Here is a 22,093-nt window from a genome sequence, read left to right as displayed (position 1 = left end):
CCGAACCTTTGGTTCCAAACAAGTTTGGATCTTGAGTTCAACCAGTTTCTGTGTGCGCCTCTAATGTAAGGTATTATTATATTAGTGTTTAAAGTTTAAAGGTGTAAAAAAAAGACGAATCATGACAATATTTGAAATCGTATTGGGTTATAGCGAGTTATTTTGATGTTAAACATGTGTATGATCAATTGTATAGTTTTCGGTCTTCGGTATTAATGAGCATTGCGATGTGTTAGTGTTGGTTTAAGTTACATAAAATTATGTTAGGTTATATTACAAATCATTTTAGTATTTTAACCAAATGTATGATTAATTGTATATATTTGAGCCTTAATGCGCCCTGTTATTAGTTAATGGATTAGTTCATGTTACATATAACCAATGGTACAAATAGCCGAATACAAATCATTTCGCCACCTCACCAATGCCACGTGGAAGTTAAGCCACGTAACAATACATCCGCTAGTCATACTAGTGGATCCTAACGGTAACGCCTTTACGTCACATCAAAACTGTCACCTTGAGTTCTCGTCTTACAACACCGCATCCGCTAGCTTGACTATCAGATCACTCATTTTCGAATGTCCTGATATTCGAATATGCTAAACAGGAAACACAGCCTTAACCGAATATATATAACTTAACTACACTAAATATCAGAAGAAGAAAAAAAGTGACCAGAAACATTTTTTTCATAGGTGGCTAATGGTCATATGTACAATATAACTAATCAAACTTTGTTTAACAGCAAAATAATAATAAAGGTAACTTGTGCTTTCAGCTAACAAAGTCTAATTCATTTCAAGACTTCTGCCAGGTTGAAAATTTTGTTGCAAAGCAACAATTGCAAGCATAATGCATGCACATTCATTTTAATATTGTTTGTTAACATAACATAATCTCGATCGATAGATAAATATATGTACTACGTATATATGCATAAACCAGATGGTTACTTTGGCCATCTTTGCTTCGTTCTTGTCTCCGGTGGTCCAATGAATAGCTCAGTTTCCACATCCGAATTCTCTCCATTTTCAACAAGGCGTAAGTCTGCCCTTGTCTCTTCGGTTACTTGGTCTTCCGGGACTTGACACTGAAAAATTTAAGACATGAAAACTTATGTTTTGAATAAGTTAAACATTTTTTATTTCAGACATTTAATCTAATCAGGGTGCCGTATAAGGTTATACGGGTCGTATGACTTTTGTAGAACACACCAATATCACATCAAGACAACTTAATCATATAGAAAGTTTGTTTTTTTATACAGGCCCAAATAACATTTTCCTCGTATCATATTAGTCGTATGATAAGTGGAAAATGTTATACCGGTCGTATGGACAACCAGTGGTGTGTGGACAAATGTCAGTGGTGTTCGTATAGCCAGTCCTTTTAATTATGATTGTAAAATTTAATATATTAGTAAACAAAATACTAACCTTCTCTGTCAGTATTGCATTTTCATCTGCTAGCAATTTCTCCTGAATATTTTCATGTATTAAAAACAATTAGAAATATGAAAAAAATTTGACAAAGAAATAAAAACAATTACCTTTGCCTTAAGTTGCTCAATCTGTTCATTGTAAACTTGCATCTAAAACATTAAAACAATTGACAAAAAAAATATTGTTAACTATACAATAAACTATAAAATCCACATCTAAAAGGAATGAAAAACATTTTTGTGGAAACAAGTAGTTATTGTTAAAAAAAACCTTTCGTGCTCGAATAATTCGTACACTCCTTTCCAGCTGCTGTTCGATCCGAACAAGATCTTCAATGGTGCTTGATCCTAAACCTTCTCCCAAAAGCTTCCTGCATTATGATCAATGCAAGATCAGTGTTACATCTTAACTAATGAACTTTTAATAATCATAGACATATAAATTGCATATAAGAAGTCATTTTTTTTCATCAAAATGTTAAAAATTGCACTATTTGTAAGTGACCAAAATAACCATTTGTCTGGTCAATGTCGACAAAATGTCTATTTGACCAGCTAGTTCCCATAATGCCCACACCCTAAAACTCGTCAACCGAGCATTTTTTATCATTACTTAACGGGATTTTTAACCAACTAGATTCTGCCACTCGTCCAACAAAATCTCGTTGGAAGCCAGAAAAATCTTTGTCAAATGTCATATTCTTTTTAAAACAAGCAACATGTTTTGACTTTTGCATGAAAGAATCTGGTTGGTTAAAAATCCCGTTAAGTAATAATGAGACGATCTAAAAACTTAAATTTGTACCTTTTTGCAACTTCTAGGAGTTCTACTTTCTTTGCCATGAGAGCAGTTTCATTCTTCAAATGCTGCAAATTAAGTTGAATAAAAGAAAGTCAAAGAATAGATTAAGTTGGTTAATTTATAGATATTATGTTTTAAGTTTATAAACCTGAACATCTTCCACGCTTGAAGTATCTGTTTGAGTATCTTTTACTTGACTTCTATATCTTTCTATAGTGTCCTTCATGCTGATTGGATTCAAAAACCATCAAAGGATACAAAATGTTAAGTTGCCTTGGTAATAAATAATAAATGTTACATCTTAACTGAAAAGAGTTTAGACATGTCACATGAGTTTGGAATTTGGAGTTTGGACTATAGATTTAATACTACGGAGGCTTATGGGTCGACCCTTATTCTCTTTTATTTAAGCTCATTATGAGTTTTCTTATTTTTTCAGTTAGAAACCTTAATTAGTCTCTATATATGGTAATCTTTACACTCGTAATTCCTCACGAGAGAGAGAGAGAGAGAGAGAAAGAGAGAGAGAGAGAGGGATCGAGAGCAATAAAACATATCCCTGTTGCAGTCGATGGACGTAGGTCAAATCCAGACCAAACCATATATATTCTTGTTTTCTTATTTTGCTTAGTTTGTTTGAGTTTGTGTTGTGTTTGTTTGCAACCCGATCCTATAAATATTTGTGATTGCTTAACACGTATAAGAAATTTGTTATTCAATAAGGTTACGTGTAATGGACAATGGTTAATGCCCCTTAATGGACATTTTTCGCCACATATTCATCATCACACTTTTTAGTAAATTTTAGTAAAAATATAAAAAAAAACACGTGTAATGAATAATGCTCATTTAATCATTACCACTTCAAGACATATATAGGCTTTATTGTATAACACTCATGCCCTTAAAAGTTATAACGCCCCATAATGCCCGAGGATGGTGTAGGGGCTTTGTAAATTCCTTTTTACTTATGTTTTGTTCTCTTCTGGGCTTCCCGGTTTTGGTTCCTAATAGGCTGAACCTTGGGCTTGGTTTATAATATACAACAGTTTGGTGTAGAGGCTTTATCCGTCTTTATAATTACCCATTACGCAATTACGCATGACCTAAACAATTAAAGTTTTCTAACCCTCGATTTAAAATGAGGTTTCTTGATTAAAAGCCCATATTTTTTGTAAAAATAAAAATAAAAATAAAAATAAAATTTCTCAAGAAAAACCAAGTTAATTAAGGTTTGTCTCCTAGATTCTCTACAAAGTGACATGTCTGTAAGGGTAGTTAGGGAACCAAAAACTAAAAGGTTGCTTTATAATTAATCACAAAGATTAAATTAGTTAAAATTTAACCACAACATTTTAAATTAATTCACTCACATAGCATACTAAGTCCCTCTTAAGTTTCATGTACTTGTTTTTTACAGTTATGTTTTTTAGATTTTAAGAAAAAAACACATGATACAACTACTGGTATTCTTTACTGCCAAAAAAACAAATATCATAAATGTTGTATTATAAAAGTGAAAAAAAGATACAAATGTACAGTAGTCATAAATTGATGCTTTTTATGGTAAGCTGAGAAAAGCAAAAGCTGTGACATGCTTGATAATATATTAAACAGACTATTTCAAGTTAAGTGATCAAAAGAGGCCAGACATGAGTCAATCAGTTTGTAGATTATGAGAGACCATTTTTTTATTATTAAATAATAATTTACATGTATTTTTTTATTATCTATTAAAGGCCAAAATTATAAATCCAGTCAACTACAACAGCTTACCTCAATCCCTAGTTTTATGTAATGAATCTTCAATTTGCTTAATTTAAAATTATATTTTGGTAGAAACATTGGAAGGTGACAAAGTTTTCCACCTTTCTCAAGGTATAGAGCAATTATTTTGTTATAATTATAAAACCAATAAAACAAAATTAATATTAAACAATCTCCCCTGACTCTTGGTTGTCTTGTTTAGGTTCTGTCTCAAGATCAAGTTAAGCACACTTTAGTGTTGATTATTGCATCATAATATATAATATATTAAAAAAAAATACTGTGTTATAGCAAGAACGAAAAGAACAAATCTAAATCGTTTAAGGGATTATGGAAGACAAAATTCCATAACTAAATTAATAAAAAAGATTATAATTAGGGAGCAATTTATAATCAAGAAAAAGATCAAAATCTTGATTTTCTTTTCATTTTTCTAGTTTTAATTTGTGTTGTATGTATATATGTACAAATATATATACATTGAGTAGATAATTTTTAAAAAAAGTAATTGAAATCCATAAAATGAAGAAAAATGGAATAAATTACAATTAAAAAAATCAAAATCTTGATTTTCTTTTCATTTATTTACTTTAAGATATATACATTGAGTATATAATCTTTTTTTTAAAGGAAATTGAAATCAATAAAAGGTAAAGAACCCAAGTAACAAAATCAAGAAAAGATGAAAACTGAGTTAAGAAAATGAAACCTTGAGCTTGCAAATTCATAAAGTTTGCCTCTTGGTGAGAAGATGATCAAAGCAACTTCAGCATCACAAAGCACAGAAAGTTCAAAAGCTTTTTTCAGCAAACCATTTCTTCTTTTAGAAAAGGTCACTTGTCTACTTGTAGCATTCTCAATTCTCCTCATTTGAGTCTTGCCTCTCACCATCTTCAATACCCTATATAAAATGAACTAGTTTTAAGACCACATGTTCAAAACAACGAATATGGGTGAGAAGTGAGAACCCATATTTATGAAAGGGTGTTCATCGGTTCGGTATCGGGTTATTCGGTTAGAACTTTATGTGATCAGTTGATATCAAGATCTATCAAACAAACACTAGACTCAAAAACCCATATCAAATCTTGAATCAAGATAGTTTTATTATTATTATTATTATTACCAAAACAGATAAGTTATTTAGCTAAATATGTCAAGTATTGCAAGAAGATGTTGTTCAAGAAAGAAACTTAACCTTACAAAAGAGGCAAAACCTTAGAAGAAACCCAGGGAAAGGTTGTTCTTTCTTTCTTTAGATGAGAGAGAGAGAGAGAGAGAGAGAGAGAGAGTATGAAATGTGAAGAAATTAAAGATGTATTGTATGAAATAAGGAGGAAAATGGGTAGATGAACTTTAAATAAAATAAGTTTATAAAGATAGAGACTTGTTTCTTTATTGACTTGTAAGTTATGGAGTGGAAGATGTAATTGCAAGTTGGTTGATGGATTTTTGGATTGGAAAAGTGTAACCCTAGAGGTATAGGGGTAGGCCTAAATTTGCCATTGGTTAAGGTAGATTTGAGATGATTGATTGGTGCTAGAGAGTAGAGTCTCCTTTTAGGCTGAGGGGTGTGGGGGGCTCTAATGGGGGCGCGAGTGGGGGCTCCAGCCAATAATATTGTGACGTGTGGCAGAAAGAGAAACTGGATAAGGGGGGTGTTGGAGCCCCTGGCCCTGGTGTGGAGGGGCTCCAGCGGATTTTTTTTTTATTTTTTTACAAATATATTCAAAAAACGTATTATTAAAAAAACTCATAAATTATTAAAAAAAACACACATTAAAAAAAACACATTAATATCTAAAAATAAAATAAAAATTAAAGTACTAAAAAAACATTATTCTTATTCTTCGGCTTGGTCTTCTTCGATCAACCTCTTTCGGATACGTTCCTTTTGCTTTTCCATCAGCATTTGATCGACCGGATTTAGGTTACTGAAGTCTCTTGTAAGGAAGTCCAAATCTCTCATTCGACTTTTTTCCTTTTTGTCATTAGAGACCACCTCCATGGTTTTGTTGAATTTATTGAGGGATTCAACAAGATCGACGATGTTTACGGCTTCCCCCTCAGCCGGTTTTTTCCCCTTGGCGTCCCTTCCCAATGGCCGCCTCCTCGGCGGTGAAGACGTTTCCTCCCCCGCAATGTTTAGGTCGAATCCAACGCGGCAATCCGACCCGGCGGAAGTGCTATACGCTCCAGACGAACTAGTTTTAGTCCGTTTCGGCCCTACTTCCGCATCATGGTCCGGCGCCACAAGCTCAACCCACTTGGAACACCTTTTCAACCTCTCCCACAACTTTAAATCGTCCCACGTCTTCACCGTCCCATACATCCGCAAACACTCATGCCTCCACTCTTCGACAGTGAAATTGTAAACCGCCAAATCATCACTGCCACTTGGTCTCATACGACCGGCGTTCCTGTTGAAAAGATTAGTAAACAAGCCGACAAATTTTCTGATTTCGGACCACCGACCCGAAATCATATCGGCGTTTCGCTCTGTACTCCCAACGAGCGTATAGAACGTCTCCCTAACCTTTGTCCAAAAAACCTTGCTTTTTTGGTAGTCGGCTGCAAAATGAATAATTAAATTAGATTTCCAGTTAACTTTTTTATTTAACTTTTTTATTAAAAGTCATTTTTAAAAACGTTAAAACAATTACCGCAACGCCGATCCTCAGAAATGACTATCCAAGCCCGACACAAGGCTTCCTTCTCATCCGATGACCACGGAGTGGTTTTCCGTTTCGTCCTCGGAGTCGAAACCGGTCCCGGCCCGTCCGTTGCAAGTTGTTTTTTCCGGTGGACGCGTCTTCTTGCTCCCGTAGCATCACCGTGTGATTCTTGTGTCTCTGGAACAACAAAGTTAGGAGACGGTTGTATGTTGGATGGTTGAAAGCCGGATGTTTCTTGCGGCCCCGAATAAAACATCGGTTGGTCTGGTGACGACCATAAATCGTCGTCAATATAATCTGAATCTAGGTTTGGGTACCAATTTCCAGACATTTTTGGGTATTATATAGGAGTTTGGGATATTATATAAGAGTTTGTAAGGTGAAATTGTGTTTTGATATGGTTGAAATGGGAGTAATTTGGGGTATATATAGAGATTTTAAGGTTTTTTTTTAAAAAAATTCGGAGCTCAACGGCTCTTTCTCGCGAGCTCAACGGCTCTTTCTCTCTCTTCTCCCGCGACCACACTCACACCTGCCTGGGGGCTCGCGCTCGCGCCCCGTTCGCGCCCCGGTGGTGTGGGGTTAGCGCCTGGGGGCGCGAACGGAGGGGCTCTCGCGCTCAGGTTAGCGCCCCACACCCCTCAGCCTTATGGGTGTGTACCACAAAAAAGAAAAGAAAGTGGAAACTAAAATAACCCAATTTAACCGCTTTCCATTTTTTATGGTAACAAGATTTGTTACTAAAGAGTTCAAGTATTTGTTTTGTTAAAAAAAAGTAAAAAATACATTATGTTATTTCAACAAATCTTTTTAATTCACCATTCTAACTATACATGTTTCTTAATTTCATCATATGTGTTCTTCAAAGATTGTTCAAAATTGTAACTAAAAGGTAAAACATTACATTTTACATTGTGTCATTGTTACACAAATAACGATTGCCAATGGATTAAATCCGTCAATGATTACAAAAAGAATCTAGTGAAAAGACTCAAAAAAAACATATAAAGGTTAAAACAAAAAATCAGCATATATCCTTAGGTGATAACCTACGGATGCCATATCCGAAGAAAACTAACAATCACCAAAAAGAATGTCGGATTGATATGAATAAATCTAGTGAACCAAATACTTAGATAGTCTGATATCTTATTATTTAGAGAAGTTTATATAAATTTTGTAAGGTGTGTTCATATATTAAGTTTCTTTTTCTTTTTATTATTAGGAAGTAGAGCTTATATTTTAATTTCCTTAATCAGGTTGACACTTAACCACGAATTTGCTAATTAATACTATTACTACTAAATATGAATATTAAAATAAAATGGAATAGAATGCAGGGGCGGATCCAGCATACAAACGGGTGGTTCCCCGGAACCACCCGAGTTTCGAAATAATAGTGTACGGATATATAGAAGACGCGTAGGAACCACCTTATAAATTAAGAGGGAACCACATAAAAGTAGTCTTTCTCCCTTCCTCTCTTCCTTTCTCACTTGAATTAAACATAAATTTGTCTTTGTTAGGATTTGACTACCGATTTGCTCACACACAATATTGTTACATTCCTATTTTTGTTATAGATAGTGAATGTTATTACTAGTAAACTTGCAGAAATGAGTGTTATTATTTAACATGTTAGCAAACTTAAATTTCTTCATCCAAATTAAACTCGTTTTGATTCTTAAAATGTCCCTCCTTATTTCAACTTTTATCAATAAAATCGTAAAACACATGAATAGTGGATTTTTTTTTGAACGGTTAAATATATGTACACTGTGAGGTTTGAACCCCTAACATTCTATTTAACACCCCCACCAAAGTGGGAATGACAAATAGTGGAATTTCATTAAATCAGACAGTTTATTTAGTTACTTAACTCAAATTTTAATTTTAAGATTTGACTTCGTTGTGAAACTTAGTCTATCCTATCATAAGATGTCATGATGCAATGTTTATTTGTTCATAAATGTTAATTTTTGTTTTGAAAAGTGTTCCAATTGTATGTTCTTAATTTTGTGTGAACCCAACAATCTTTGAAATCGGAAGTCATCCCGTAATTTTTCATCTTAATATAATAAACTTATAACTTAAAGAAACGGGGAATAATTGATGTTATGTACTTCTTTCTTAAATAATAAAATTCACACCCAAAAGAAGAAATATTGGCCCAGACGTATCAAACAATTATATCAAACTAACTTATCAAACAAACGAACACGATATATTGGGGTGACAACCCTCGACTCTTTTCATATAATCAAACGAACATAACAAACGAACTTCACGAACTTATCAAACGTACATGGAGATGAGACTCCTTGACTCTCTTTCTTAACTCTCTCTCAACTCTCTCTCAAGTCTCACTAATAAAACTAATAAACTAGACCCTATTTATAAACCCACTAAACTTGCTCTCCAAGATATACCTTTTCTAAACCTACTACAATTCAAATAACTAAATTATAACTTAACAAAATAAACCTTTAACTTTATTAATATTCAAGATTAATCCTTCATTCACCCCCTTAATCTTGAATTATTCATCTCTTTTGTACTACCAAGGTCTTGAATTCCTAATAACGCTCTCAACTCTCCAATTTTAATCATTGGTTCATCTTTACCCTTTCTTTTCAGTTGTTTGTAACAAACATGTTTAACAACTTCTTCACATTCATCATTCAAACCATCTACATTGATCTCAAATACAACTTTGTTCTTCACGTTCTTCTTTCTCACTTTTCTTTTCTTTTCTTTCTTTGCTCATCAAAACTTGTAGATGGGTTATTCTTTCTTTCTTTATCAGACCCTACCGGGCCTTCCATTCTGACAATTCTTCTCAAACTTTCATTCGGTTCTGACTTTTCATCAACAACTGCTCGATTGTTAACTTTCACACATAGTTCTAAATCTGCAGACTTGTTAGTTGCATCATTCATTTCATTCAGTACAATATCCTTCCTCTCATCATCATCAGTAGCAGATTTCTTGCTTCCTTTCTTCTCACTTATCTTATCAATTTTCTCATCTTCAAGGTTGTTTGAGTCATAAAAACATACCTTAAGATTCTCCGTCTTCTCTTCTTCTTCTTTTGCTGAAGAAATTCTTTCTTTTTCTTCATTCAACCTTTCTTTTCCTTCACTCTCTAAAACAACTTGCAAAGCTTCTTCTATCTCTGCAGCTTCCAGGGCATCTTTCTTACGTGCTTGTTCTTCTTGAACAATAGCATCCAGTCTTTCCTTCTCAACGATCTTATCCAATCTTTCTTTCTCAGCGGCTTCTTGAGCTGCCTTTTCATCTACTTTTCGTACATAATCAATTCCAAGAAATTGAATCTTCAAAACACGCCATGCTTCCTTAGCATTCATAAGCATGCCAACTTGTACTAAGATGTCTTCCGGTAGGGTTTGACATATGAACCCCAACGTTGTGTACATCTTCCTTTCATCTACAACTACACCGACTGTAGGTTCAATAACGTCCCAAAAACCATAATCTTTCAGGAATCCCTCCATCTTGGTCGACCATACTTTGTAGTTCGATTTTGTCAATACTGGAAGTCCCTCATTCACCATCTCGCCTTTCCTATCTTTACTTTCTTCTCTGCTTTGCTAATTTCAATTGAAATTGATTCCTAATTTTGAAACCAATCTCCAATAAATAACCAAACACCACAAACCTTTCTTTCTTTCGTCAAGAAACGTTCTTTATTACTTTCTTTAAGAACACACTTGATTACTTTCTTATTGCGTATTTTCTTGCTCGCACTTGCTGAATATAAAAAGAAGCTTCACAAACCTTGTCTACTCCCCTTGATTTATAGCAACTAAAATAAACTAATTAATGTATGCGCTTGAACCTTCCGATTAATATTGAAAACTCAGGAATAACAAATTAATTCTCATAGTATGAATCAAGTGTTTACTCAAAAATTGTGCCAACCAAAGCAGGTAGGAGGTAGCTCGTGAGTAATATGTTGCAATGATTTTTTAATTGATGAACAACAATAAAATCAATATGGCGGCGGCTTGAGTATAAATTTCTAAAAGAGATTAAAGGACAGATACTTTTCACCTTACGTTCGATCGAACACAAACATCAAGGAGCATAAAAATTCTAGCGATACTTCAACGGACGTCTCACTATTCAATCAGCAAACACCCCGATAACCAAAAATGCAACTTCGATCTTTGAATCAGGATAAACAAACGAGCCTAAGCTCTGATACCAATTGTTGGCCCAGACGTATCAAACAATTATATCAAACTAACTTATCAAACAAACGAACACGATATATTGGGGTGACAACCCTCGACTCTTTTCATATAATCAAACGAACATAACAAACGAACTTCACGAACTTATCAAACGTACATGGAGATGAGACTCCTTGACTATCTTTCTTAACTCTCTCTCAACTCTCTCTCAAGTCTCGCTAATAAAACTAATAAACTAGACCCTATTTATAGACTCACTAAACTTGCTCTTCAAGATATAACTTTTCTAAACCTACTACAATTCAAATAACTAAATTATAACTTAACAAAATAAACCTTTAACTTTATTAATATTCAAGATTAATCATTCAAGAAAATGGTACAATTTCTGCACGTTACAATATTTAAAGGAAAGAACAAAGCACGCATATGTCATATGTGTTGCTATGAATATATATTAACTTTCACTCAATTACTTTCTGTTTGATATTTCATTTTTATTTCTTTAATTTTATTTTATTTGTTTTGTCTTTTATGCCATGTTTACGAGTTTCATTTAAGGAGGGAAATGAAAGTAAAGAAAAGAAAGAAATTGTTGTGTTCCTGAGTTTCATTTAAAAAATGAAAGAAAGGAAGGGAAAAGAAAAAAATAAAAAGGAATGACATATTTTCTTTCTTTACCCATTTTTAGTTAAGTGAACTTGGAAACATAACGTTAGTCTTCTATCATAGATTTTGTCATATAATTTTCATATTTTCTTTCGAAATATTTTTATGCCTTTCATGTAAATTACACACATATTATATCTTATCTTATCTTGCTCTACTAATAAAGAAAAATATTAATGATGTATCATAACATTAAATTTTAATTTCTAACATGTAATCTCTATTCTCCTTAATCAATGTTATACATGGGTTGAAATTATCTTGACAGCTGGGTTATAAAATAGTCAATTTTTCATTCTAATATTTCATCTCATTCATATTAGCTACAATAGGTCATGAGCCAGTACCATTTTGATAGTTGGGTTATAAAATAGTCACGAAATTAAAAATAAAATGTTAATTGAATATCAAATAAGTAGAAATATGAAAAACAAGTAGAAAATATTAAAGAACAATATTTTTCTAAAGTTGTTTAGCTCATTCGATGTCCAGATGTTTCTTATGAACATTATATGTTGCATATTTTAGGGTAACTAGCAGACATTGTATAAATTTGTTTATATTGGATGATCTTTTAGAACGTTACACGTTGTCAAGTGTTAAATACATATGGCTTTGTTGTACTCGCGAAGGTCATTGGCAATTGCTTCATCCTCCTTTCATTCGTTAAGTGAACGGTTGTAGAGTTCATCGAACACTGTATTCTTGTGTTTCAAACCCTTCCACTTTGAAAAGATTTGGTGTTCTATGTGATTACCATACCAAAATTTTGTTGATTTGCCGCTAAAATTGGGGTCCAGAATCTAGCTCCTAAGACATTTGGTTATGGTTATATATATGACGCATTCATCAAAATCGTTTCCATGATCGTTTCTTCGTCGTCGGTCCAAACTCTTGATATATTCTATCCATAGTGTGTGGTTGTGAGATTGAGTTTTTTTTTTAAAAAAAGAAGAGAAATATATATAAATAAACTGTGAGATAGGCCAAAGTTTGACGGGTTAGAAGAAGTGAATTGGGGGGGGGGGGGGAATTGGGGAAAATTGATGGCGGGTTAGAAGTGAAGGTGGGTAACCGTGAAATTAGATTTAGGGTTGAGAAACTGCTTCTAACATGAAGATCTAATATTGTTTTTTGAGATTTAAATCGGTCTCCTAATTGTGAGCATGTTAGAAGCGGTTTTTTAGGTACACCGCTTCTAACATAAATTTGAACCTCTTCAAAATGATGGTTTTGTAATACTGTAGTAGTGGGTGTAGTCGGGCTGCAAACTCAAGCTACAGCCCTCTACGCTAGAGCGCCCGAATGGCCAACTCTTGAATTTTTTGTTTGTAACTCAAAAAATTACTAGAAGCACAAGTAGTTGTATGCTAGTTTAAGTCTAAAGTTCAAACTCAAATGTTTATATTTAATTATTTATATATGTGTGCATAAGCACACTTGTACCACATGCAATAACCATTATAAATAGAAAACAAGTGTTGACCGTACGAGTCAGCATCATAGTACTATTATGGAAAGAGTATGGGCCAATTAGAGACCGAAAACGCATCGGTTTTCATTGCAAAAGCAACTGCTGTCCCAGTCTATATGCCGGGCCCACACACAGAGGTTGAGTTTTTGGTTTGGTGGTCCATGCCTACTATGTCCAGGTGGAATGGTCTGGTCTATTCATTGAATAAATTTAACAACAAAACGTATACAATTTTATATGAATCAGTTGTTTTAAACCCAAGTGTTGTTGCGGTGATACGTATCAATGTTGGTATTGATTTTGTTCGTTAAGTAAGAAACTATGTAATGTAATGTAATGTAATTTATATAGGTTAGTATATATCTCAATAATGCCAGACTAAAACTTTGTATTTTTAGAATAATTTATTTTGAAAATAAGATATTTGTAAAGAAACAAAAATACGCATAATAAAATCAATGTTGCAGCATTAAGAGACTTAACTGATTAAGATGCAGTATCTTAATCATTTTACGTGTTTCTAAAACTTACCCATAAAGAAATATATTTTTAGTGAACTAAATACGCTTTAATTTTGACTGATTCAGAGGTAGTCTCTTAACTGAATCAGTAAGAGGCTACCAAACAACTCTTATATACTCTGGAACACTCTATTTTATGAAAACTAATTGATATTATTAATTTATTTAAGAATCAAAGTTAATGAAGTTAATTTATTATAAAAACTAAATATGCCAACTTTACAAGAGATTTAACTAAATTATATTATCAAATAATTTGTAAGAAGCCCAAAACAAAATTAGTAGACGGTAAACCGGCTCTTGTGGGATTTGAATCACGTCAACCCACCCACAACATCTGAACTTCATAAGCATTCAAGCTTTAACCAACACACAAAGCCATTTGGAGAATCTCTTACTAAATAAGGTTTATGTTGTATAATATAGTGTTATAATATCTATATGAATCAATGTCATGTTGCATGTCATAATGGTCGTGAAGAAACACTAACCGGACCCCGGACAGATTACTGGTAACCTGGGGGTTGGATAGCTGTTTCCCACGAGGGGTTAGACCCTTGGAAGATGGTTCTTCTGATAACCTGCAAAACAGACACCGTGAGCTCGTCACTGAGAAGGGGGGGGGGGTTCCTCCTTGTGACCACCCTCCGGCGTGAGAATCAGACTAGATTGCTCTTTAAATATAAAAGTATATTAAGAGATTGCTAGAGCAGATATCAGGTATAATATGATGATAATGTGATAAGATATGATAAGATGAGATGGTCATACCATTTGTGGTATTTATAGCCGAAGGTAGGTTTCCAAGAAGGTATGGCCGGCTGCAACAGTGTTCCTGTTCATCAACAGTAGCCTACGCACGTGCCCTGCTGGTAGTTGGTGGGTAGGCAGTGGCTGATAGTGACCAGGCCTGCTGTGTACTATTCCCTTTCCACCAACTGCCGGCTACGCACGTGGTATGACAGTAGTTGGTGAGTAGGCAGCGGCTAATAGTGATACAGTACAGGAGCATGCTGCTCGCCATACTGTATCAGTGAGCTGTCGTATCTCTGATCAGATCTTTCGCCCATACCTCGTCAGGTACAGTAAAAGATCCTTCAGTATACGGACTGGCTTATTTGGGCGGGAGTATTCCCCCTCCCGCCTCTATGCGGGATTGCTCCCGGCTTGGCTCATTCCTTCAGGTGACACTGAATGATCGAGAGCTAAGTGCCTTGTGCGTGTAGCCATGCTGCGCGGGTGGCCTTCCCTAATGGCTTGTATCCGAGGCTGCGGGGACAGGCGGAGTCCTTCACCATTGGGAGGCATTTCCTGCGGGACCAGCTTGCGTACTGCGCGTAAGGACGTCACGTCTCTGAGCATGGTTGGTCCTGCGGATCCAGTTGGTCTCTGCGCAGACGTCCCTGTTTAAGGTGAGTCTTGCGGGTCCAACTGGGCTCTGCTGGGACCTACCTCTTCAAGTCCCCCCAGTCCAATGTTCTTCTCATGAGTGTTTAATAAAGTGAGGTGAACTTTTGGACTTGAGCAAAGGGTTTTGAAAAGGGTTTTGTAAGGTTTTCCATGGGGATTCTTTCCGCGGAAGTCCTTGTCACTTGCAGAAATGCCCGAGTTTCCTGCTTGGTCTTTGGGTATGATGCGGGTAGGTCTGTAACCTCCTCGCAAGTCAGGAGCATTGAGTCCCAGTTGTATGTATTTTCCATGAGGTTTTGGTAGTTTTGAACATAGTGATCAATTATGTTAAAACCACCAATTCCATTCTGGAGCTTCAAATAACGTAGTTCTCGACGTTCCTGCTATGCGGGGATGTTATTTCCGTTTCCGCAAGCATTGCCCAGAAGATCCTTCCTGGTTTCAATTCCCAGCGGAGCGCTAGGTATGTGAAGGGTTTTGCCTTAACACTGTACCAGCGCTCGTCTTACGGTTACTTTACTTCCAAGGTATTCCTGGCGTCAATTCCCTGCGGGTGCTAGGTATGTGAAGGGTTTTGCCTTAACACTGTACCCGCAGCCGTCTTATAGTTACTTGGTTGCCGAGGTACTTGGCTTCAATTCCCTGCGGGTGCTAGGTATGTGAAGGGTTTTGCCTTAACACTGTACCCGCATCCGTCTTTCGGTTACTTATTCACCAAGGTTTACTTGGCGTCAATTCCCTGCGGGTGCTAGGTATGTGAAGGGTTTTGCCTTTACACTGTACCCGCATCCGTCTTACGGTTACTTATTTGCCAAGGTTCTTGACTTCAATTCCCTGCGGGTGCTAGGTATGTGAAGGGTTTTGCCTTTACACTGTACCCGCATCCGTCTTACGGTTACTTGTTTGCCAAGGGGTAAGGGGTATTTTCCCGCTTACTTTTTAATATTTTCGAATTTTTGAATTTTGAAATTCGAAGAGTTGGTGAAAAGATAAGAACAGTCCAAACCTCTGAAACGTCGTGCGACGGTTTCTTCTGACTGTGTCAGGACGTGCAGGAAGTTATGGTGACGTGACAGAACATGGTCATTCCAGTCGCTTTTTCAGGCGCGTAGGCGCGATTTTTCTGGCGCGTGGCCGCGAAATTACTGGCATACGTCCTTTCAACAGCTGTTGCCAGCTTGCTTTTTGCCACGTGTCATAGTTTCATTGCACATTCGATTTCTCTCTCCTCCGCATTAAATTCACCGCATTAATTGCGATTACTATATAAAGGGGGAGAGGGTTATTTTGCAATTCACACTTTTCACTCTTCTCTTCATCTTTAAGGCGATTTCCGGCGAATACTCCTTTATTCAATCGAGCATTCTCTCGAAATCGTTCTCTTCTTTCTCTGCAAGATGTCTTCTCGTGATGCTGAAGCTGTGGCCGACGACAGGAGTACTGCTGGCGAGTGCCAGTGTGCTCTGCCCGGCGATCAGTACCGGTATGTTGTCAGGAAGTTCATGCTCGATCCCCTCGAGCCTGAGTTTCCTGAATCCCACCAGACCGTGTACGATGCCCCCAGAGGCAAGATCGGGGTTTATGCTGCATTTTTTGTCTATGGGAATCTTAGATTCCCATTGACAAAATTTGTTTACCGTGTCCTTGAGAGGCACGGTGTTCATTTGACCGAGCTGCACCCCATGGCGATCGCCAAGATTCGCCATTTTGAGTGGGTGTGCCGGATTTTGGGCATCGAGCCCCATGTGGACCGCCTGATGACCTTCTATACCTGGAGGTGCATCCAGGGGTGGTACACCCTGACGACCCGTATCAAGGGTCTGAAGATTTGCGACACCGAGCGCAGTCTTCGCGCGTGGAAGCAGGAATTCTTCTACATTTCTGCCCGCGCCATCCCCCTTGCCATGAAGTTTAAAAATGGCCAAGCGATACCGAGCCTTCACGCCCCCAACTACCAGGAGGCGGAATGGTTTTCGAAGATATCCCGGATCCAATCTCCGGTTTACCGGTTTGCGGAGTCCGGGATGGTCATGTTAGGGATGAGCCGGGTGTGGAAGGATGCGTCTCAGGTTCCCATCCTTCTCGAATACGGTTTGAACTCTATTCCCTATGGTATGTCTTGTCTTTCTTTTTGATACGCGTTTGTCTTCTAACTGTTTATTCTTTCAGAGGGAAATGATTTGGAGTCGCTTCTGTACCCGCGGGAAACCTACGGTCCTGCGCGGATGGGTACTCGTGCTCTGGACGAGGGCGAGTTGCCCATCCTGGAGCAAACGGCGGATCGGTTTGTGGAGGTCTATCCGCTGGGCCACGAGATCCTGAGCCACCGGCGGCCAGGTAAGGCGATATTCTTTCCTCAATCCCTCAATGCTGTACCCGCTGCTGGAATTCCTGACCCGTCTTCTTCTGAGGAATCCTCAGATGCTCCTCCGTTGGTGCGGAAGAAGAAGGCTGCTGCCGGCGTGAAGGGGAAGGAGAAGGCTTCCACAGCTGATCCAGTGGTTCTATCTGACTCGGAGTCAGATAGTGAAGAAGTGGCGGGGAAGCCCGGTGGTGAGAAGACCACTGCTCCGGAGGCTACGACCGTTACCTCCGGAGAACCAACGAAGACGACGGTGACCGGTACCAAGAGGCCGACTCCATCGGGTTCCTCCCCGCCCGTCCGTACGTTCAGGGTCAAGAAAACCCGTAAGTACAATCATAATGTCTGTAGATTTATCACTTCATAAATTTATCCAACACTCTCCTCTTTGTGCAGGCGTGGATGTTGACGCATTCCGGGGTGAAGCGCAGAGGAGTACCCTTCCGCCAATGACGGTAGGCTTGGTCAGCCTACCTGAGGCGTCGACCCAGGTGACCGCGCCTGCTTCCGCTGGTTCAGTTGCTCCTGAGCAGACTGTTCCAGCTGAGATGACGTCCCCGCCGGCCGTGAGTGCGATTTTTACAGCATCCTTCACGGAGCCGGCGGTTACTGCTGCTGCTGACTACGAGGCGGCGACCACGGCGGCGACCACAACGGCGACCACGGCGGCTGCCACCATGCCCGCGCCACCGGCACCGACGGCCGGACCATCAGGTACGCGCAGGGCTTCCCGCCGATCTTTGCCACCTTCCCGTCTGCCTGACCTGTTGGATGGATTTCCTTTAGGTTCAGGTGATGGGTTTGGCGGCTATCGGCCTGTCATTGACCCTACAGGTGCGTAGGGTTCCTTTCTTTTTCCCTTGTTTTTTATCATCTTTTCCTTACTGCCTTTGTTTCTTTTGCAGTGTCGGATTCCAATGAAGTGTATGTTCCGCGATGGAACATACGCCGAGGAACAACCCTTCGTACCCCTGTGGAGTGCGTGGACTGGGCTCGCCACGCTGCTCCTCATGGTGCGTTGGGGGAAGCCATGGCTAGCTACCAGGAGGGTAGGCTAACCAATGAGCTTCGGGTTCTCCAGGCCCGGATGCAGCCACGCGTCGAGCTGCTTTGTCGTGAAAACGACAAGTTGAAAGCAGCTCGCGCCAAGGACGTATCTGAGGCGCGTGCTCTTCGGGAGGAGAACCAACAGCTGGCGGCAGCTGCCGCCGACAAGGAGAAGGCCTTCAAGGCCCTCGAGGTTGAAGTTCAGGCGCGACTCGAGGCCCGCTCCAAGGCTGCCCAAGCTGTGAATGAACAGCTTCGGCTGGCCAGGGAGACTGCGCGAAACGCAACCGAGAGGGCTGCCAAGGCTGAAGCCGTTGCTGAGCCTTTGCGTGTGGAGAATGAGGAGCTCAAGGCCAAATTAGAGGCTCTCCAACGCGCTCATGATGCCTTGGCAATGGAAGATGCCAAGAAACTCCAGGAAATCCTGGACCAGAGGGGGGTGCTTGACCACACCGAGCGGAAACTTAAGGGCGTCGAAGAGGCTGCCGCAAAGGAAGTTTTACTTGCCAACCTTAACAAGAGCGAAGCCGAACGCGCCCATAACGAAGCTCAAGCTGCCCTCCAATGGCTTCTTCGAGAAGCGTTGCCTCAGGTATGTTTAGTTTTATCTTCACGCTTTTCTTTTGTAAGAAAAGGTTCTAATACTTGTGTTTTCTTTGTAGGTTGTGCGTCGGGTCTTTTCAGAGACCTCTTACGATGATGCTATGACCGCAGCCCTCAACGCTTCTCATGAGGATGGGGAAAAGGCCGGCTTCCTGCTTGGTCTAGGGTTTGTTGAGAAAGGCGTCCCGCCTTCCAACTTCCCTTTGTTCGATGTGGATACCGAAGCCATTTATGACCAAGCATTGAACCAATACGCCGCCTTCCCGCATCCAGTGGTGGAAAAGGTGGACGAAGTAGCTGCTGCTGATGATGGGTTAGCTGTCCTCAAAGCGTTCCTCGAACCACCCCGTTCTTCTGACGGAGCGGGTCCAAGTGGAAGTGGCCCTGAAGCTTGATCCTGAAGATCCCTTCCCATTGCTAAGATGACTTGTATAGTTTTATTCTTCTAGGCGGGTAGTTACCCGGCCATTCTTGTAATAGTTAATTTGTGAAATATAAATCTTTTTGCGTATAAGATTGTTATTTCCTTCTTTGGGTTCCTTGCTTTATAAACTTATGACTTGCATACTTAGTTTAAATTAGCAATTTTCCAAGTGTTTAGAATAAGAACCTTTGAACGTGGTTGATAATGGGTTAAAGTTTCGCTTCCTCCTTCGTGATTGTGCGGGTAGAACCGTCACTTGCACTTGGTAGGATGGCTAAACTTTAACCTTCATCTGACCTGCGTGTAGGTTTTCCTTTTCGAAATTTCTAAGGCATTAAGATAAGTTAACCTTTGAACGTGGTTGATAATGGATTAGAGTTTTTGCTTCCTCTTTCGTGATTGTGCGGGTAAAACCGTCACTTGCACTTAGTAGGATGGCAAAACTTTACCCTTATCTGACATGCGTGTAGGTTTTCCTCATCCTTTGAGGATAAGTTAACCTTTGAACGTGGTTGATAATAGGTGTGAAGTTTTGCTTCCTCTTTCGTGATTGTGCGGGTAGAACCGTCACTTGCACTTAGTAGGATGGCAAAACTTTACCCTTATCTGACCTGCGTGTAGGTTTTCCTCATCCTTTGAGGATAAGTTAACCTTTGAACGTGGTTGATAATAGGTGTGAAGTTTTGCTTCCTCTTTCGTGATTGTGCGGGTAGAACCGTCACTTGCACTTAGTAGGATGGCAAAACTTTACCCTTATCTGACATGCGTGTAGGTTTTCCTCATCCTTTGAGGATAAGTTAACCTTTGAACGTGGTTGATAATAGGTGTGAAGTTTTGCTTCCTCTTTCGTGATTGTGCGGGTAGAACCGTCACTTGCACTTAGTAGGATGGCAAAACTTTACCCTTATCTGACCTGCGTGTAGGTTTTCCTCATCCTTTGAGGATAAGTTAACCTTTGAACGTGGTTGATAATAGGTGTGAAGTTTTGCTTCCTCTTTCGTGATTGTGCGGGTAGAACCGTCACTTGCACTTAGTAGGATGGCAAAACTTTACCCTTATCTAACCTGCGTGTAGGTTTTCCTCATCCTTTGAGGATAAGTTAACCTTTGAACGTGGTTGATAATAGGTGTGAAGTTTTGCTTCCTCTTTCGTGATTGTGCGGGTAGAACCGTCACTTGCACTTAGTAGGATGGCAAAACTTTACCCTTATCTGACCTGCGTGTAGGTTTTCCTCATCCTTTGAGGATAAGTTAACCTTTGAACGTGGTTGATAATAGGTGTGAAGTTTTGCTTCCTCTTTCGTGATTGTGCGGGTAGAACCGTCACTTGCACTTAGTAGGATGGCAAAACTTTACCCTTATCTGACCTGCGTGTAGGTTTTCCTCATCCTTTTAAGAATTTTGTTTTGGACCATTCGACGCGCGGTTGTCGATAGGTTAGTGTTCAGTTTCCTTTCATGATTCATGCGGATAGACCGGCACTTTCATTTAATGGGAGAATTGAACTTTTCCTTCAACTGACCTGCGTGAATGTTTGCCACGTTATTGGGTTCGTGCGGGTAGGACCGCCTTCCCACGCAACGACTTCACGTAATGTGAATGCCGTCACCAGTGTTGCATAGTTTAACCGTTCGACGCGCGGTTGTTGATAGGTGGTTATTCAGTTTCCTTTCATGATTCATGCGGATAGACCGGCACTTTCATTTAATGGGATAATTGAACTCTTCCCCTTCAACTGACCTGCGTGAAGGTTTGTCACGTTTTGGGTTCGTGCGGGTAGGACCGCCTTCCCATGCAATGACCTCACGTAATTATGCGGTGAAAACCGGCATATTAGTGTTCAGAAAAGTATAAATGTAAAATCATCAGCTTCGATGTTCTTAAAGAGAATCATTTCCATTAGAAGTGGCTCTTGGCCTTTTCTTTACAAATTGGAATTGATTTACATGCAAACTGTGTAAATGAGCTCCCTTCCATGTTGGGATGGGAGCGCCATCGAGCCGATACGCACCTGTTTCGGGATCTCGTTCTTTACGCAGCATGTAGTCTCAATGTTGAAGCTGGAATTTTTATTCGTTTTCCCCAGCTGGGGTTCTACACGCATCCGCCTGCTCAGCCTTTATTGCGCCACGAGGTGCGCGAGCGTCCCATCTCTGACAAATGCTTCGACCATGTCTTTTACATCTATGCATTCTTCAGTGTTGTGGCCCTTTGTCTTGTGAAAGTCACAGTATTTGCTCCGATCAGCATCGTGACGATGTCGGATTATCGGAGGTTTTGGCCACGGGAGCTCTTCAGTGGCGAATATCTCAGTGACGCTTTTGGTGAGTGGCGTCCATCTGGAGTTTCGGTGCGTCTGTACATTATCCCTTCCGCCCACTCGATGTTGCAAGCCGGATGAGGTGTCAAAGTTTACCCTTGACTGCCAAATGCCTAGCTTCCGTTTTTTATTTAGTCTGGCGGTGAGGACGTTGTCTTCTCTCGTCTTCTGAGTGTAGAGGTTTGTGCTCTGTGGGAGATCTCTACCCAGTTGCTTCTCTGTTTCCGCATAGCGTTTTGCTGCTGTCATGATGCCATCCCATGTGGATGGCATGCCATCTTTACCCGTTAGGGTGCGGATGAGCTCTGGGTCATGTGCGCCCTGGATGAAGGCAGCGCGAACAAGATCTTCGCTGATAT

General features: G+C 39.2%; 1 protein-coding gene across 1 annotated transcript; it reads right to left on the bottom strand.

Annotated features, from left to right (window-relative positions):
* Positions 1-795: 795 nt before the first annotated feature.
* Positions 796-5,300, bottom strand: LOC143621149 (MADS-box protein SOC1-like). Its single transcript, XM_077092664.1, has 8 exons — positions 5,212-5,300; positions 4,723-4,914; positions 2,395-2,473; positions 2,250-2,311; positions 1,716-1,815; positions 1,553-1,594; positions 1,440-1,481; positions 796-1,093 (listed from the first exon to the last, which is right to left on the bottom strand). Exons 2-8 carry the CDS (start codon positions 4,902-4,904, stop codon positions 953-955), a joined length of 648 nt encoding a protein of 215 aa, XP_076948779.1. The 5' UTR covers positions 4,905-4,914; positions 5,212-5,300; the 3' UTR covers positions 796-952.
* Positions 5,301-22,093: the final 16,793 nt, after the last annotated feature.

The sequence above is a fragment of the Bidens hawaiensis genome, unplaced genomic scaffold, assembly GCF_021521415.1.
Source record: "Bidens hawaiensis isolate Kalapana, Puna unplaced genomic scaffold, B.hawaiensis_p1.1 tig00002772_1, whole genome shotgun sequence".
NCBI classification, from domain to species: domain Eukaryota; kingdom Viridiplantae; phylum Streptophyta; class Magnoliopsida; order Asterales; family Asteraceae; genus Bidens; species Bidens hawaiensis.
Note: the sequence above shows the minus strand (reverse complement) of the source record. Positions and strands in the feature narration are given on the sequence as shown.